The 20,638-nt window shown below is 38.4% G+C and overlaps 1 protein-coding gene across 1 annotated transcript in view; it reads left to right on the forward strand.

Annotated features, from left to right (window-relative positions):
* The window catches only part of LOC136118284 (UDP-N-acetylglucosamine--peptide N-acetylglucosaminyltransferase 110 kDa subunit-like), a 38,625-nt gene extending 18,810 nt beyond the window's left edge, over nt 1–19,815 (forward strand). Inside the window, 2 exon segments of the mRNA XM_065871578.1 lie at nt 11,942–12,027; nt 16,814–19,815. Coding sequence (XP_065727650.1) covers nt 11,942–12,027; nt 16,814–19,815 — 3,088 coding nt within the window.
* Nucleotides 19,816–20,638: the final 823 nt, after the last annotated feature.

Here is a 20,638-nt window from a genome sequence, read left to right on the forward strand (position 1 = left end):
TTTCTCCCATCTGAATTCTTTATTACTAAACATTCCTCAGTATGCTCTCACTCCCCTCTGTCAAAGGCGTTTCTCTGGGTCCTCACCCTTCTCATCTCATATGTGAATGCGTATCTTAAACTGAAGCAACAGTCTGCTATGACTTCCCCATAACTTGAAGAACCCGTCTTTGTGGGAAAAAAAGTAGACTTACTAACTTAAAAGGTAAAATGTGCGCAGTGTTTCTGAGAATTAAAAGCTAAGATAAAAACATAAGCAATGGAAACAACTTACAGTGGATCCTTTTCAAAGACTTTATTTTACAGAGAAGGCAACTGAGGTTTAAAGAAAAAATGCGTTAGTTAAACACTAAATAATAAACCTTAAACCTCAGTGGAGCAACACATGGACAGTTCATTTCTCACTCACTCAGGAGTGTAGTATGGACTTTGGTGGTCTGAGGGTCAGTTTTCTGCTCAGTTATTCAGGGACCCACCACCTTCACCAAGTGGCTCTACGTTTGTCCTAAAAAGGAAAGGAGAGAGGAAGCTGCAAGCTACAATTATCAACTCGTTATCCTTCAGACATAAACTCTTCAGGTCACCTCTGGTCACATTCTTTGGGATAGAACCATACCCAGATGCAAGCGGAGATGGAGAATGTTGTTCCTATCTTGGTCCTAGTGATGCCTCTACAGGCTGGAGGAGCTAATTAAAGTGTAGTCAACAGCTCGTTGTTTCTGCCACAATGAGTGATTAGCCTAAGACTGTGGATTAATTATGTGTGTGTGTCACATATACATATAATACACACAAACATATATATGTGTGTGTATATATACATTTTTTAGCATGAGTTGACACAGGGGGCTTCTGCCGTATCAAAAGAGTACAAACTGCCTCTTGTTGCTTTTTCTTAATTGAAGTTGACTACTACTATCTATTTCCGTTCGTTTTGCTACCCTCCCCCACCTTTCAGTATTATATGAAAATTCTGAAAGAAATAATTTCAAAGTTTCCAGTGCTTTTAAAGGTAATAGAATACTCAGACCTTAACAATTTTCCTGTGTGAAACTTTTGCCAGACTAAAATAGTTAACTTATGAAAAGTAAATTTAGATTGATACAAAAGAGAGAATAAGCTGATTTTTTTTTTTTTTTACACAAATGCCCTGAGCCAGGGTGGAATATAAATGGAAAACTGGAGGAATTTAGATCCTTTTATTGTAATTTTAAATATTTTTAATTGTAAAAATAATACAGGCTCATTGCAGAAACTCCAAAATTGAAAGGATTTAAAGAAAAAAGGAAAAATAACTCAAAATCCCATTTCTGATAAATCATCTCTGTAACATTTTTGAGGGTATCTTTTGAAACTTTTTTGTGACGGGGTGCATATAAATACAATGCAAGTATAAAATACCTTTAATTATTATATCCAACTACAAAACAGTTCTATAACAATTTTATTTAGTAATATAAGTATGATTACTCATCACCTAATAAAAATCTGCAGCATCATTTTTAATGGTTGAACAGCATTCTATTATTTATTTAACCAGTCCCTACTGTTCAACATTTAGATTATTCCTGTTTTGCTTTGCTAAACAATGAGACAAGCATCCTTGTTCATATGTCTTTGAGCATTTGTTTATTTCCTTGGAATGGACTTCCAGAACTTGAATGGCTGGTTGTCAGTTCTGGTACATACTGACATCTTGTCTTCCAGAAAGGTTACCGTGCTTTTTATTTCTACCAAGAATTTAACATCCAGTGTGGTTTCTTACACACACTCATCAGTACCAGTATTATCAATATCAATACCAGTATTATCAAGTTTTTTAAAACTTTGTCATTCTAGTCAGTAAAATATGACACCTGAATTATTTTATTTGTATTTCTTTGATTAATAATAGCAAGGTTGAACATATTTTCCTATCTCTATTGGCTGTTAATACTTTTTAGTTTGTGACTTTATGACATCCATTTTTCATCGACGTATAACAACCTTTTATATATCAATGTGTTTATTTTGTTGTTGTAAATGCAATTTTTTTCTCTTCATTTATTAATTTTTATTTTGTGTGTGTTGAACTTCTTTAATACTGTCAAGTCTATTCAAAAACCCTTTAATGAACACGACAAATGTGGAAAATCAGTCATTCTCCTGCATTTTGTAATCAAAGTATTTCCTTTTGGGCAGTATGGAAATGTAAGTTCTTACTTCATCTTATGGTTGGAAAGAATCTATTCCCTCGGAAAGGGATTATAGTCTCTATGATGCAGTAATGGGAGATTTTATAGGGTAGGCAGGGTCTACAGAAGAAAAAACCCTAAATCACACTCCATTGGTGGCTGCCTTATTTATAAAAATGGCATTTGAGGTTGTGTGACTGCCATCAGGTAAGCAAAATTAATTTTTAGCATGAAGTACTCCTATCAGCAAGAACAGCCTAGGATAGGCTAGCGGTAAGAAGTGAGGGGTTATGGGATTGGGGCATAGCCTCTGTTTCCTCCAATGCAGCTGGAAATTTAAACTCTGGGGCTCCTGCTTGATCCAATCAGCCCAGCTAGTATGTGTTGCCAGGTAGGGTGAATAGACTCAGAAGTACAAGAGCTCATCCTTGGTCCCCTCTGGAAATGAGCAGAGAATACTGTGTCAAGCAGAGGTGATCAGTCCATGGTCTGGAGACTTGGATCTCCTCACATAGTCCTTAAAGTCAGGGTGAGACAAAATGCCAATACAAATTATATTGATGACAGTATCAATGAGGTGACATTGAGTCCTTTGACCCAACGTGTGTCTGCAGTATGCCATCCATTAGTAAATGGGCAAAGCCATTTGACAGATCTATCTGATACAATGAATGAATCTGACACTCATATTTTGAAAACTGAAACTGTATCCGTTTGTCAAGAACAGTGGCTACTTGTTCTGCTTTATTCCCCCTGGTAGAACTAGGTAACATTGCAGGCAGTAAGACGTTCCGGCATTTCACCCTGGAGTAGCCCCAAAACTGAAGAAGCTGTCTTATCAGTAGTTAGCTCCTTGTCACCAAGAATATTAAAGTAGATTTGTATGTTTAACAAATTAAAGAGACTGTAGTGCCTACCACTACTGTATTCACTAAGGCACCCAAGTTATTCTAAAGAAATCCTAATAATACATTAGGACCGTTTTGAATATTTTTATTTGATTAGCCATAATCTTCTAGTTATAACATCCATCACCATTTTGACCACTGAAACTTGGCCTTCTTTTCTTACAGCCTAGCCCTGTGGTCTTGGGCTAATCACTAACCTGCTTAGATACAATTTTCTTCTCTATGAAATAGAAACAATATTATATGCTTTGAAGGGCTGCAGGAAGATGAGCTGTAATGTTTATCAAGTGCCTAGTAAGTAGCCTGGCCCATAATAAATACTTGGCTCATTGTAGATGTTAGTTTCATTTTTAGTTTTATTTCCAAACATTGCTCTTTACTTTTGGAACTCTAAAATTTGTTTTGAGAGTGGAGGACTTGTTGTTTGGATTCCTCCAACACTCTCTGTATATTGTGTACTTCTCTCCCTACATCATTTATCTTAATGGAGTAAATGATCTTTGGTCTGGTGATTCCAAGGTGACGAGGAGCTAAGTGGAGGTTCAGTATACACCTGGAAGTATGGATTTTCATGCCCAGTGCAAATGTGAGAAAGGCATTATTCCCACATTATAAAGGGGGTAAAGACCTCCAACTTGAGGAGACTCTGGGTTGAGAGATGAGAGCTTTACAGGTACTGTGTTTATCCTACAGGGTACCACAGGGGCTTTTATGTTCTGTAGCAAGAATTTGCACCTTATACCCTTGTAGTTAGAAGTAAAGCATACCACATAACTAATACCTAGTAAGCATTAGAGTTAGAATAAATACCATTTATTGAACGTTTCCTTTGTGTTAAGCATTTTACAGTTACAACATATGGATGGATACTATATTGTAAAGGTTAAGAGTGTAGTTTTTTGAGCTGGATAATCCTGGATTGGAGTCTCATCTTTATTACCCCTTTTTTTTCCATTTTATTGAGGTATAATTGACAAAATTGTAAGATAGTCAAAGAGTATATCATGATGATTTGATATACATACGCGTTGTAAAAGGATCCTTCCCATCACGTTAATTAATACATCTAACAGCTCATGACACCTTTTTGCTTTTTTTCTTTTTTTGGTGAGAACACTTAAGTTCTATTCGCTCTGAAAATGTTAGTTATACAATACAGTATTATTGACTGTAGTAACTATGTTATACAGTAGATCCTCAGACCTTATTCATCCTGCAGCTGAAAGTTTGTACCCTTTTACCAGTCTTCCCCTCTTTTCCCCACCCACACCCCAGCCCCTGGCAACCAGTTTTCTACTCTGTTTCTATGAGTGTGGCTTTTTTTCTTTTTAGATTCCATATATAGATGATATCATTCGTATTTATCCTGTCTGGCTTATTTCATCAGCATAATGCACTTCTGTTTCATCTATATTGTCACAAATGAAAGGATCTCCTTCATTTTTTTAAGGCTGAATAATATTTCATTACCTCTTAAATGGGTGACTTTTGGTACATTGTTTACACTTTTTTTTTGTTTGTTTACACTTTCTAAGCCTCAGGGTTTCTTTTCTTCTGTAAAAAAAAAAATATATATATATATATAAATATATATATATACACTAACAGGTTATTTTCTGATACGTGGAATGTTTGTTGAATCAACAAATAATTAGTTGAGATCATAAATGTGACACTTAGCACTGTATTAACATTTATTAATACTCTCCCTGTTAATTTCTACAATAAATTGTATAATAAGTAACAATAATAATAGTACTGCTAGTAGTTTTAGAAAATGCATAGGATGTGCCAGGCATCATATACTGTACTGTCCTCCTTCATGTGCACCACAAGTTACATGTGGATATCATCTTCCACGTTGTTTCCTTTAAAGAAAATTGAAGCTCAGCAAGATTGAGTAGCTTGCTCCGGATGTGAACTCAGGTCTGAATCACTCCACATATAGGTTCTTAATGACTCCATGTCTTTAATTCCACATCTGCATTTGTTTGTTGTTGTTGTTTTTAACTTTCCAAGCATGTGATGTGAAATTCCTTTCTCTTTGGGGAATTTTCCACTTTGTGGGTCTTGGTGAGAAACAGAGCCTTCCTCTCCTTATACAAGCTGAACATGTCAGATACACTGTTTACTCACATGCTCAGTCTCCCTTACAGATGGAAAACAGTCGGGCGCCCTCGGGTTGGCCAACTGCACCCCTCTCTTGGATTTTGAATTACAAGTAAATGATGTAAAGAAGCAAGGCCAGCAGTGCTGGGTCAACCTCCTGTTTCCTGATCCTGCTTGGTAGCAAGGCCAGCTAGGACTTATAACATTCCTTTGGCCTGATCCTATAATTGAAATAGCATAGCGTTGGCTTTCGGTTGTTTAGTCTGCTTCTAGTTACTGAGACCTAACCATAAACTTCCAGAAGTTTCCTTTTCTACTCAAATTAGCTGGATCTGGTTCCTGATGATTACAAATAAGACCTTTCCTGATATACAATGGTGACCTACTTATCCAGGCAGATGTAACATCGTCCTGGCGGGGACAGAGGTCAGGCAAGTTCCTTGAACAGCTGAACAAGAAGAAAAAGACCTAAGAAGGAAGAATTGAAGCCAGTTCTGCTTGTGTTATAATTCTGCCCGCAGCTGCCTCTGTTTCACAGACCACATGCTAAGGACCACGTCCCTTCCCCTGTAACAGACGAGCAAAGTAGACCCAGGCCTTCCAACCCAGAGACCAGCTGAGTTGTGCCGTGGACAATCTAGGATGTGAAAGACTTCACTCAATGTCTTTGTCACTTGACACATTGTTCCTCTCTTTGGGAAGTAGCTTCTTTGTGTGACAAGAATATGCTAAACCAACACTTAAGTGGACAGAGGTGAAAGATGCCAAAATTAGCTACAGAAAAAAAGGCGTAAAGACTTGTATTTTCTGTTATTTGAAGGTGTTAAGACCCCACATAGAATATGAGTCCTTTAAAGGAAAGTTGTGAATGGCCCAGGGAATGTTGAATTTCCATGTGGCAATATGTTCTTGATCGGTCATGATGATGATGATGGTAGCATCAGTAGCATTTATCAGTGTTTCCTGGGTGAGAGGCACTTTATCCTAATGACCTTTTATCCCCATGACGACCCTGTGAAGTAGGAAATACTGTTTCAGCATCTTCAGCGTTTTTCTTTTCTTTTTTTTTTTTTTTAATCAGGAATTTACCCTAGATCACAGTTGGGTGGTAGAACGACGAGAACTGGACACTAGCCTTTCCTGAATTCCCAGAGTGTGATCTTAGCAGTTGTATTGCCTGATGCAGAGCCATGTAAATGTTGCCAAAGCAATGAAGCGTGTACCTATTTCTAACAGATTCTAACTCAGAAGCTCTGGGGTTTAAGTGCAGAGCAGTTGAGTGTGATTGTCTTTACAGACAGTAGATAACTTAAGAGAAGTTGTTTAAAAGTATATTTGCATATTGCACTACACTGTCATATCTGTGATTGGTTAGCTATTGAGTAACTAACACAAATCTCAATCCCATCTCTAATCTCATTCATCTCTTGTATGATATTTGACCTAATTGAGGCAGTATTTTTTTGTTCTTTCCCACAAATACACATCGAACATCCAAAACATGCTTACCATTTGTGAGCATATTCTCTTAGTTATTTAGGAGTTGAGTAAAAGTGAGAGAAAAGGGCTTCCCTGGTGGCGCAGTCGTTGAGTGTTCTGCCTGCCGATGCAGGGGACGCGGGTTCGTGCCCCGGTCCGGGAAGATCCCACATGCCGCGGAGCGGCTGGGCCCGTGAGCCATGGCCGCTGAGCTTGCGCGTCCGGAGCCTGTGCTCCGCAACGGGAGAGGCCACAACAGTGAGAGGCCCGCGTACCGCAAAAAAAAAAAAAAAAAAGTGAGAGAGAAAAAGACACATAAATATGAAATACGGTCATCATTTTTTTAATATCCTTTATGTTGTTAATCCCTCTTAGCATTTACTGCCATTCACTCATTTGTATTATTTGGGGTATAGCAGTTTATTCACACAGCATTCTTACATATGGCTTATCATTTGTATTCTATTTTAATAACACTAATAATTATAGACTATTGACAAACTCATCAGATCCTACATATTCATTTCAAAATCATGAAAATAAGGTGGAAAATGAGGTGTAAAGTGGAAAATCTATGTGTACGTTTTCATTGGTGGAATGAGGAGCTACCTGAATATCACTCCTTTAGCTTTTCCTTCAAATGGTGCACTTTTTCCTCCATGCATAGGAGTCACTTCCATTAGGTAAACAGTAGTCTTGAGGGCAAACCTCAGAAGTAGAAACAGGAGAACTTTTCAGTTATGGTAAAATCAAACATATTTTTCTTCAGTAGGGGAAAAAAAATTCTTCATGAGAAGTTCAACCGCCATGAGTTCCATGGTGAAAAACTTTCCACTTATAGATGCAACTTCCCCCAGAATTCTGAGAAATGTCGGTAGTAGAGAGGGGTGTTGCATACACCTGTTTCATTTCCCTCTGACTTTTCCTTCTCCTTTCTCTATTGACATTAAAATCTATAGTGAAAGCACATAGTAAGCAGTCTAGGACAAAATCTAGAATTATTCTTATGTGATCAAATGTACTAAAATAACAAAAGCAAATCTTATTTCTAGCTAATAAAATAGCATTCCTTATATGATGTCATATTATGGCAGAAAAGAAATATATGCATCTATTTTCTTCTATATTAAGAGTGCTAAGGAGTGGGGACCCATGAACTAAATCAATTGTTTTGGGTTCAAGTTGTAGTTTCTGGTAGCCATCCTTCTTAGCAAGTTTTCAGAAGCAAATGTAGTTCGTTTACTATCACCAGTAAATGTGCAATTGTGTAGATTTTTGGAAAAAAGTATTATCAAATATATATTCTTTAAAATGATTTGTGTAAATTTATCTATTCATATTATTATTCTCCCCAAGTAAATCAAAATCTATATACTGTGTTTTTCTTCTATATCTTAAAAGGGGAATGTATGTTGAAACTTATTCAAATATTTATTAGGTATCTACTAAGTGCCAGGCACTCTACTAGGCAGTAGAGCTGTTGTATTAGAGGTGGAAAATGTCCTTGACCTCCAGAACTGATACTCTTGTAAGAGAAATACTGGGTCAAACGAAGTCAACAGTTTCTTTGCTACAGAGCTTTTTACCAGTCTTGTGAATTATGAGTCTCTGATAAGGAGATGTAGTGGATAACAGATCCCAAATTTATTTGAAATCTTTTCCTTCATGGACTGTCTCATAGGATTTATGATCCACTGAACACACTTGAGAGACACTAGTATTCTGCAGTGGTTAGTTAATTGTTTTCTATTAAACAACTATATACTGAATCCATGATATTATTATCTGGACTTTTTGGAGGATACAATGATGTACACGGCCACTGTGATGATAAGGGGGTCCAGTTTAGTTAAGAAGAGAAACCACAGGAGTTATAACTTAATGTAGCAAAGAAATACACACACATGTACATATATTTATATGTAAATTACTATTTATATAGTATACAATGTCTTCTGAAGAAGATAAGAGTTGTTTGTAACTTGGGATCTCACAGGAGGTTTCACAGAGAAGGTAGACCCTGAGCTGGGCAGAATTTCAGTAAGTTAATTTGGTTCTGACTGTACGATAAAATCAGGTATTTGCAACTGGTCAGTCTGACCTTGATGGAACAGCATTCCATTTGCAGGGAATAGTGTGATCAAACATGCAGTGGTGGAGATTGCCAGATTGTAATATTCCAGTACCTGGAAAGTGTTGGAACATCTGCTTTCTCCACGGTCTAGAAAAGTGAATCTCAAGTGAAATGCACGTATAATGGAGGCCAGTGCTCTTTGCTTTGTACACTGCTTTGATTCTACAACATGCAACAATGTAGTGATCTGTTTCAGATTGTCATTATTCGAGAGGGTTCTTAGTAACAGGAGTGGAAAAGGAAGACCTCTCTTCTGTGTTTCTGCCCTATGCTCTTAAGCCAGAAAAGGTACCAACATCACTGACCTGACCTTGTCTCAGGTATCTATCAGGATCTACTAGAATCATTCTAGTGAAAGGTAACTAGACGTCCAAAGGACTTAAAAGATACACTATAAGCTTTATATACTTTATATACCTGGTGAAACAAAAATGTCACCTGAGTGGTCCCCTTCCCTAGAAATACCAGTATGTTTTTCCAGTGCATGGCAGAACTTTGCAGGTAAAACTGGGATAAAGGTGAAGAACAGTCTTAAAATTCTAGTCCTTGAACAGCACCTAACACGCAACAGGTTTTCAAAAATCTTAGCAACAGTATTCACAAATAATGACCATCAGCGTAACTGCTCTTTTGTGCCAAAATACATTACCATATTCCTTTTTTTCCTTCAGCTTTACAACTTGGGTTCTATTATTGTTTCCATTTTACAGATTAGGCAAGTGAGTCTCAGAGATGCTAAGTCACTTGGGCAAGGTCACAGAGCTTGTAGGAGATAAACCTGCACCCTTACTGTTGGATCCTACAAACCAGACCATAATTTAAGTCCTTCAAAATATACCTCAGAACATTTGAGTAAATTACTGAATAAATCCTCCTAGTCAGACTGACCAGATCATTATATTAGGTTCAGCTATAAGTGGAGGAAAGTCATAATCATAGTTGGACAGTTAATACAGTAATTTACTTGCTTTGAATTTTCTAAATGATGTTTAGCTGGTAGTTTCATGATGATAACCATCGAATAAAAACAGGCATATTTTGGTGTTTGGAATAAGATCTCATATTGAGTAAAATACATATTGATTCCTAGACCTATATGATGTGAGTAACAGATGACGTTGAGATGTCATCCAGAAGTACTCCTGTGCAGTTCATCGTGTCAACCCAGCTAATAATTTTAGAATGTTCAGAGTGAATAATATATGCAGCCATAAAGCATATTTCTAATCAATGCAAATAATATTTTTCCTATGCTAAACCCAGAGTTAAGTTATAACACGCATCATAAGATTAATGGGCCATTTTTTCTTCATCACTTTGCTAAATTTCTTAGTCTGGAAACCATTCAGAAGGTTGCGAATTGGAGCTGAGCAGTAGTAGTGAGACTGTGCCTCTGATGATGAAACTATTTCCACCCCGACCCCTACTGCTCCCTTCTTGGGAAAGAAGGCAACATGTCTCCTAGAAAAAGTCACAGGTTCATAAGCTGGCTTGTATAATACGTTTGGAGGAATAGTGTGTCTTTTAAGCAGAGCCTATCTCGGCATCTAATTTTTACCTGCCATTTAATGAAATTAACACTCACTTTGAGGCTCGGTCTTTTGCCATTTGACTCCTGGATCACGTCTATGGATATATTTTTTTCTTGAGACGAAGTGTGAACCCAATATAGTATCCATCATTCATTCTATCTAGCTGATGTACGTCCTCTGAAGCACAAGCTTCCTGAGGCCAGGCACTTTATCTGCTCTATCAGTGTAGCCCTGATGCCTAGTGTCTAGCTTTTGGAGATTCTTAATAAACATTTGTACTGAATAAGGTATGTATATGGTGAGCAAAAGTTGGCTTCCCATTTTACAGTCAAGAGTATCCCACTCATGTTTTGTGAACACTGGATAGCAGAATCTTACTGTTATTTTTCTGTTCCCTTTGCAAGATTCCTGAAAGGGCATTCCTGTCCTTAGAATGTCCATCTCCTCCCATCTTCCTGGAGAATAACTCTTCTTTCTTAAATATTTAGCCCCATTATTGACTCTTTATGATTGAATGTATTACCTTCTTACAAACAGGAAAATGCAGTGCTTTTTTTTTCAACATTTATCACCAGAAAACTATTCTAACACCTGAAATTCTGGACCTAAAATGCCTGGACTAGTGGTTCTCAAAGTCTGGTACCCAGACCAGCACATCAGCTGCACGTAGGAATTTTTAGAAGTGAAAGTCTTGGGCCCTGCTCTAGACCTGCAGACTTGGACACTCTGGGGATGGGGCCCACTACCTGTTTCAGCAAGCTCTCTGGGTGATGCTGATGCATACTCAAGTTTGAGAGCCACTGCTTAGACCTAGAGCTTAAGGTTTAGGCTTTGGACAGATCTGAGTCCTAAACACTACTGAGACACTGGAGTGACCGTGAGCAAGTTACTTCTGGGAACCTCTTAGCATCTGTGTGCCTTGCTTAGCTAATAGTGATTTTAATTAATTAGAATAATGCACACGGTGTACTCAAGAGAGTAACCAAAGCATACTTTATGTTCCATAAATTCTAGCTGTTTACCATTATCATCAATCAGAGCTTACTGACACATCCTGAAGACATTCTTCTAATAAGTGTAATAATGTGGTTTGTAAAATTAACAGCTTAGAAGAGCATATTACGAAGTTCATCAGACAGGGTCTCAGCAGGAAATCAGGGGTACATCAATAGGGATAAATTGAGCCCAATGTAGAGAATCAAGAGATAGTGTAGTGCCCTGGGTTCAGTAAAAGTGTGGCTACTTTATAGGAGATGAAAGAGAAAGGAAGCCTTGCTGGAGAGAGAGTCCTCCCCAAAGATGCTGTGATGCCCCACAGAGAAGCACTATACATTAGTTGGGGGATGCAGCCAACTCCCAGCAATTTGGCAAGAATTAATACCCTAACTTCACTCCCCTCCTTCATTCCCTACAATCTTCTCTTGGTACTCATCATTGGTGAGCCAAACAGAAGCCAGAGTAAGGACACTTAGTAAGATAGGCCATGCAAGCCATCCATATAGAGTTGGGTGGAGAAAGGATGTGGAAGGGCAAATAGGACATATTTCCCGCAGGTGGTGAGTGAGCTGTAAAATCACTCGCCCTTCTAACATCATTGCCATTGCAGGAGCACGGAGGAGCAAGTGGTTGGTTCTGACTTGGCAGATCCAGGAGACTGCAGGACGGAACTGGTATATGAGTTGGGCTTTAAAGGTAGATTTGAATTTTAATGGAGAGTATGGAGTAAGAACTGGGGAAGAACCAAGGGAAAGGGAGATTCATTGCAAATGGGGAAAAGAAAAGTGGCATAAAGACAAGAAAAGTCAAGACTTATGGAAGAGATAGCAAATACTCTGCGTGTGACTTGAGCAGAGAAAGGGTAGACAAAGGCTGAAAGTTAAGATGAAGTCATCCTTGAATAACATTAAAGTTTCCTCCTTTAACCTCAATTTCCACCTTCTACTCCCTTCACTAACATTGGAAAATTAAAAGTGAATTTGACTGGGTTGGTGGCAATGGCAGTATGAAGCAAAGAGAGGAGAATAAGAGTAAAAAATTTAGTAGTACCTTGGTGAAGCTGGGTAAATGATGGGTGGTGGTGTCATGTCAAAGCATGGGCAAGTGATTGTGACAAATATAGGCTTATTTCTTGACTATATGACTTCAGTTAAGGTACTTAAGCCCTCTAGGCTGCAGTCTCCCAACCTTGTAAAATGGGGATAAAACCTCGCTTCCTCCAAGGTTTCTGTGAGGATCTAATGAGCAATGGAAGTAAGAGTTGAGTCCAGTAATCAGTTTTTAATACATATAAACTAATGTGAGGATAAGGGTAAGAATACTTGCTATCATTTATTGAATACTTATTATGTGTCCAATATTGTGCTAGTCTATTTACATCTTTTCTCACTTAGCTTTCTTTTCTCTTATCTGCCTTTCTATAGGCAAGAGATAACTGATGGCTTAGTTATGAGGAAACGCAGTTGTGAGGAAAATGTCAGAGGGAAAATGTACCAGAAAGTTAATTCCTAATGGATCTGTCAGCCTTAAACAGAGCATGTCTGTGCTAAAATGTGTAAAATATCTGTGCTACAACTACTCAATTGGACAAGTTTTGATAAAGTATTAACTTAATGAATAGGCATAAACAGCTTGGAGCTTTTCGGAGGGTATGTGGTAATATTAGTATTGGTGTGATGACTTTTGAAGGTTCTATGGCGTATAGAAGTCAAAAAGAAGACCCGGAAAGGGGGAAAACTCTCTCTGAAAGTTATTGGGGAAGTCTGGCTAGTAAGACTCCAAAAGGGAGAATCAGTAAGAGGCCAGGTTATTCATAGGCCTTCTAAGAATGTGTCCATGAGAAATATTTACAATGATTGGATGCCGGAATAAAGGAGAACACTGGCTCCATAAATGGTAACTTATTTTACACAAACAGGCTGATGATAAAAATAATGAAAATCTGATGGATTTTTGAGAGTTTCATTGACCAAACTGAGACAAAAGTGCATACCAGCTAGATGCTCATAGTTTTAATCAGTTCCCTTTGGAGTCAAGCAAAGATAGCACCTGAAATGGTAAGGGATGTTTATGCAAGGTCACAAAGATTTTTGGTGGTGCATTTGGGATATAAACCCATTTCCATAAGAATTCTTTCAGAAGTCAAATGTTTGCTTGTCAAAAATAGCATGAACTTACTTCCAGGAAATGTTCTTAAGAAAAAATAATTTGAGTAATGAAGAACACTGATGTAACAGTTAATTTAAGAACCCAGAAATAGAGGTAAAGAGTAAAGCAATTATGGGTTAAGAGTCTGCATAAATTCCCCTGGAAGGGGGATATGGTCAGAGATGGCAATTTGAAAACAGTGAGTCACCAAAAGTAAAAGTTTAAATTACAAGCTGTTTTGGGGGTCTTCAAGAGAGGTTTTATAGATTGAACAACAACAGCAGCAAGGATAAGATATAACGCTGTCATGTAGACTGCAGCCTGAAAAGAAAGCATTGCAGAAAAGCCACATCATCCTGAATTTATATTTCCGTGCATTTGAACAGATTGGAGAGCAGTAAAGTTGTTTTAAGAGCGAGTGATTTAAGTCAGCCAGCTTGTGAATAATATGAGATATTTTTGCATTTACATTAACTTATGTCCATAAATAACGAACTTTAACAATGAACAAAATCCATAATCCTGATAATTAATGCTAAGAAAACTGGAAAGATACCTTTACCTTGAAAAGACAGGATAAAGAAGACAGCATAGAAATTTAGGGAGATTGCAGTTTTGGAAAAATCATATTAACATTTATTAGCTGCTACAGCTTTGAAATGTGATGATTTAAAGAAAGAAGTAGACTGTTGATTTCTAAAAGGTAATGTGTTGGCTGAAAGAGAAGAGAATCTTGTTGAGACCTAAAGTGTTCTTTTAAGGATATATTTCAATGTCATTTCAAAAACTAAACGCATTTCCCATAACAAAACAGTGAGGTTAATGGAATAATGCAGGTGAAAGCTTTTTGGCCCGAAGGAGTTCCGTCCTTTGGAGCAAAGTTTTATTGTTGAACACACCATGACCCAGGCCTGTGAGTGCCAGCACAGTGGCTGTTTTTACAAGCTCTGGTACAATATTCACAGTAGTTCTGGCCTTAGCACTAGGCAAGGATCATTCTTTTTATATCTTCCAGATTGCTTCCTCTACAGAAATGGGATAATCCCTCCTCTTCTAAACTGGAAAGTAGTTTCTTCCCTCCATAAAACTAGTTTCTTCTCCAGGTTGAGCTTTTCCAACTCTTAGAGGTCTAAAGTGAATGGTAGGAAACATACTATATTTGCATCTATTTTTATTTAAGAGTTATCTAAGGAGATTTATCTAATTAAATAGGAATTTCCTAACAGATGCCAAAATAAACAATCAACAAGTTTTCTTTAAAGATCATATATATTATATAACAAGATCCACCTAAGAGTTAAAATATAAGTAGGTATACAATTTAACTATTTGAAGATAATTTTTCTTCTTACCACTGAAGCAATAAGCAGGTAGTAGTACAATTTGGGGAAAACGATATTTCTGGCTTTTGTTTGTTTTATTTTAATTTGTGATATTCATGAGATCTTTTGTGAAGCCTTTGGGTATATAGTAAAATTCATGGGTTTTTAACTTTGTATTGACTCGTATTTTTGTAGGTTTTAAATTTTTCTTCTGGCTTTAATTTATACTATCTCCTTTTACTTCTTCATTTAGAAATAATGTATTTTTCTCAGGATTGCAATCTCAGTGCAGTCCTCTACTTTTCTATTTGTTGGACGTTCTCTTAGACATCTACATTTCTATCTAGTTAGTACATTTCTAGTTTTTTATACAATTGATAAGAACTCTTTAATCTTATGAATTCTTTATATTTTCTCTTTGGAGACAAGATTTATAGGGATTTCCTTGGGCTTAAACTAGAAAGAAAAACGAATTTGCATATGAAATGTTGAAGGCTTTGTTACAAAGTGGACTAACATTATATGTATGTTTGAAATAAACTGCTTCAACCAGAGCACCTAGCTGTTAACCTCCAGATTAATATCTATCATAAAATATGTGCATGCTTCCAACACATGGCATTGCCTCCTATTACTGTATGTCCAGAAGAAATTGTTTTGTCTTCTAGCAAAAGACATTAGCTCTTTGCACATTTTTTTTTTTTTTAATGACAGCTATCCAAAAATCAAGCGTTCCCTTGTATGTGGGGACAGAAAAGGACAATTTTTAGACAGGTCTAATATCCAGTTGTACCTTTCAGTCACTTAGAGAGAAGGCTTAGACCCCTGAAGCCCAAAGTCACAGGTTTTTTAGGATTATGGTGGTATATACCTCCAGTTTATAGAAAAAAAATGCGTTGTAGAAAATCCAAGTTAAATTAGGACTAAAATCCAAGTTAAATCTAGAACTAAAGTTTTACTGCCCCCAATACTTGTAAACTCTAGGTTACTGCTCTGTTGTCCATTTCATCAGTTGCAGAATATTCAAGTTAGTCTTTCAGTGCTAACAAGAACATAAAAATGCATTATGTCTAAAAGCAGAACATGATTGCCAAGCCAGATCTGCGCATTACCTGAGAGTTTGGGGGGCCACCCAAGCGGCATCTACTTGTTTGCTACTGACCTTCAGTTAGACTTGCTCAAGAATTGTTACAATGTAATAACATAAACCCTTACGTACTCTTGAGTTTATTGAAAACACACAGCAAATGTGCACACACACACACACATACACAACAGCACACCAGCACACACCTACTCTAGAGCCTAGAATTTTAAGAGTCAGAACTTTTTACTTGCTTCTGGATTAAGATGGACCCTGTATTTCCTCAGCATGCTAATTAGAAACTCTATAAACAATTCAAAACCAGCTTCTTAAAATTCTGTTTTACAAAAAAAAATTGATGTTAAATATTATCCTCAGAGAGTTCTCCTCTGACTTTTCAAATTGTTTTTTTCTCCCTTCATGGGATAAACAGTTAGGGTTTCTTTTTCTTTGTTTTTTTATCTCTCATTGTAAAAAATTCTATCTTGAAAGCTGATTTATTATTTATTCCTTAGCACGGATGACATGGGCACAAAGATGATATTTCATCAGTCTTGTTTTTATTTAAGTTGAAAGGTTATATATTTCTACTATCTACTGCAATACTGCTAAATATTTTTATAGTGCTTGTAAATCTTATGACATTATTTTTTTAGTTTGTATTTAAGGCATTTACTCAAAAGAGACCATATGCCTCAGTTCATGTCACTCTATCATCAGTGTGTATGGTCACTCTATTTTCTAATACTTTTAAGATTGGTTTTGGCCCCGACGTTCCTCTGCCAGATTTATTTCCTTTATTTTCCCCTATATAGCACCATTTGGGCCATTTAATATGTAATCTCCCAACTCACCTTTATAGTTATTTGAAACATATGTATGTATTTGAAATACCGAATTGTTTTGTATTTTCTAATTTTTGCAAAAGTAGTAACGACTAAAAATCACATCCTATTCTTTTATTTTCTACTTTCATCTCTACACTTCCAGTATCGAAGGCTGGACAGATCTGCCCACTTTAGTACTCTGGCAATTAAACAGAACCCTCTTCTGGCAGAAGCCTATTCGAATTTGGGGAATGTATACAAGGAATGAGGGCAGTTGCAGGAAGCAATTGAGCATTACCGGCATGCATTACGTCTCAAACCAGATTTCATCGATGGTAACATTAACCTGGCAGCCGCTTTGGTAGCAGCAGGCGACATGGAAGGGGCAGTACAAGCTTACGTCTCTGCTCTTCAGTACAATCCTGATTTGTACTGTGTTCGCAGTGACCTGGGGAACCTGCTCAAAGCCCTGGGTCGCTTGGAAGGAGCCAAGGCATGTTATTTGAAAGCAATGGAGACGCAACCGAACTTTGCAGTAGCTTGGAGTGATCTTGGCTGTGTTTTCAATGGACAAGGGGAGGTTTGGCTTGCAATTCATCACTTTGAAAAGGCTGTCACCCTTGACCCCAATTTTCTGGATGCTTATATCAATTTAGGAAATGTCTTGAAAGAGGCACGGATATTTGACAGAGCTGTGACAGCTTGCCTTTGTGCCCTAAGCTTGAGCCCAAATCATGCAGTGGTACGTGCCAACCTGGCTGGTGTATACTATGAGCAAGGCCTGATGGATCTGGCAATAGACACCTACAGGCGAGCTATTGAATTGCAACCACATTTCCCTGATGCTTACAGCAACCTAGCCAACGCTCTGGAAGAGAAGGGCCGTGTTGCCGAAGCAGAAGATTGTTATAACACAGCTCTGCGGCTGTGCCCCACCCATGCAGACTCTCTGAATAACCTAGCCAATATCAAAGGAGACCAGGGAAACATTGAAGAGGCAGTTCGCTTGTATCGTAAAGCATTAGAAGTCTTCCCAGAGTTTGCTGTTCCCCATTCAAATTTAGCAAGTGTATGGCAGCAGCATGGGATACTGCAGGAAGCTCTGATGCATTATAAGGAAGCTGTTCGAATCAGTCCTACCTCTGCTGACGCCTACTGTAATATGGGAAACACTCTAAAGGAGATGCAGGATGTTCAGGGAGGCTTGCCGTGTTATACTCGTGCCATTCAGATTAACCCTGCATTTGCGGATGCCCACAGCAATCTGGCTTCCATTCACAAGTATTCAGGGAATATTCCAGAAGCAATTGCTTCTTATCACGCTGCTCTGAAGCTTGAACCTGATTTTCCTGACGCTTATTGTGATTTGGCTCATTGCCTGCAGATTGTCTGTGATTGGACAGACTATGATGAGCGAATGAAGAAGTTGGTCAGCATTGTGGCTGACCAGCTGGAGAAGAATAGGTTGCCTTCTGTGCAGCTTCATCATAGTATGCTCTATCCTCTTTCTCATGGCTTCAGGAAGGCTATTGCTGAGAGCCATGGGAACCTCTGCTTGGATGAGATCAGTGTCCTTCGTAAACCACCGTATGAACATCGAAAAGACTTGAAGCTCAGTGATGGTCGACTGCGTGTAGGGTACGTGAGTTCTGACTTTGGGAATCATCCTACTTCTCATCTTATGCAGTCTATTCCAGGCACGCACAGTCCTGATAACTTTGAGGTATTCTGTTATGCCCTGAGCCCAGATGATGGCACAAACTTCCGAGCGAAGCTGATGGCAGAAGCCCATCATTTCACTGATTTTTCTCAGATTCCATGCAATGGGAAAGCAGCTGATCGCATCCATCAGGATGGTATACACATCCTTGTAAATCTGAATGGTTATACCAGGGGTGCTCGAAATGAACTCTTTGCTCTCAGGCCAGCTCCTATTCAGGCAATGTGGCTGGGCTACCCTGGGACCAGTGGCGTGCTTTTCATGGATTATATCATCACTGATCAGGAAACTTCACCTGCTGAAGTTGCTGAGCAGTATTCTGAGAAACTGGCTTATATGCCGCATACTTTCTTTATTGGTGATCATGCTAATATGTTCCCTCACCTGAAGAAGAAAGCAGTCATCGATTTTAAGTTCAATGGGCACATTTATGACAGTCGGATTGTACTGAATGGCATCGACCTCAAAGCATTTCTTGATAGTCTCCCAGATGTGCAAATTGTCCAGATGAAATGTCCTGGTGGAAGAGACAATGCAGACAGCAGCAATACAGCTCTTAATATGCCTGTCATTCCTATGAATACTACTGCAGAGGCCGTTATTGAAATGATTAACAGAGGACAAATTCAGATAACAATTAATGGATTCAGTCTTAGCAATGGACTGGCAACTACCCAGATCAACGTTAAGGCTGCCACTGGAGAGGAGGTTCCCCGTACCATTATTGTAACCACACGTTCTCAGTACGGGTTACCGGAAGATGCCATCGTGTACTGTAACTTCAATCAGTTATATAAATTTGACCCATCTACTTTGCAGATGTGGGCAAATATTCTGAAGCGTGTTCCCAATAGTGTACTGTGGCTGTTGCGTTTTCCAGCAGTAGGAGAACCTAATATTCAATAGTACGCACAAACTATGGGCCTTCCCCAGAACTGTATCATTTTTTCACCTGTTGCTCCTAAAGAGGAACATGTTCGGAGAGGCCAGCTGGCTGATGTCTGCTTGGACACTCCACTCTGTTATGGACACACCACAGGGATGGATGTCCTTTGGTCAGGGACACCCATGGTGACTATGCCAGGAGAGACTCTTGCTTCCCGAGTTGCAGCTTCCCAGCTCACTTGTTTAGGCTGTCTTGAGCTTATTGCTAAAAATAGACAAGAATATGAAGACATAGCTGTGAAACTGGGAACTGATCTAGAATACCTGAAGAAAATTCGTGGCAAAGTCTGGAAGCAGAGAACATCTAGCCCTCTGTTCAACACCAAACAATACACGATGGACCTAGAGCGGCTCTATCTACAGATGTGGGAGCATTACGCAGCTGGCAACAAACCTGATCACATGATTAAGCCTGTTGAAGTCACTGAGTCGGCCTAAATAATGACTGTGTGCACAGGAGAATTACCCCTGTACCTGAGCCTCAACCTTCTGGGGGAAAGGCAACTACTTTTTCCTTATCTGTACAATACCATGTTGCAGATGGGTGACAGACAATGATAAGAAATAGCAGAGCCAGACTTGCTTCCTGCATGATCATGATCATGATCGGGAGAGACACAAGAGATGGGAAACTGCTGTTCCACAAGGAGTCTCCGTAGAATTTTGCAGCAGCCAGGTGTCTGGAAGGTCTGGAAGGTAAGTCTGGAAGGTCTGATCTCCCTTGGTCTTCCATGGGATGGATGGTTAGTGTGGAAGGGAGATAGAGATTGCCCAGCCGTTTTGTGATTATCATGGATTGGTTGAGTGTTCTGGATTAATATTTTTCTTTATATTTTGGGTATTGGAGCTTTTAAAAATGTTTGGTTTCAGGTATTTTTATTCATGTGAAGTGTATATGATTCTCTTGAGATAAGGTTTTAACCTAAAATATTCCTTGTTTTAGTTTCTGAACTCTACAGATAAAAGGGGACTTTGCTGGTGTAGTCTTTTTATAGGTTTGATAAACCACTTGAGCCTATATCAGTCATTTTAGTTTCTGACATAATGTTTGGAACTATCAGTGCTTTGTTGGTTTATAGATGATGACTTAAATTCTTTTTCTGGTCTGCTTCCTTCTTCCCTTCCCCCCACTTGAAAAATTCTCCTGTAACTTAGCTAACAAAAAACCAAGTCTGATTCAAAACCTCCCAGAGTGTTTCTCTTAAACACATCTTCTGATGCCAGTGTTTTACCGTTGACTGCCCCTCTATGCTGCTTCCAA

The sequence above is a fragment of the Phocoena phocoena genome, chromosome 1, assembly GCF_963924675.1.
Source record: "Phocoena phocoena chromosome 1, mPhoPho1.1, whole genome shotgun sequence".
NCBI lineage: Eukaryota > Metazoa > Chordata > Mammalia > Artiodactyla > Phocoenidae > Phocoena > Phocoena phocoena.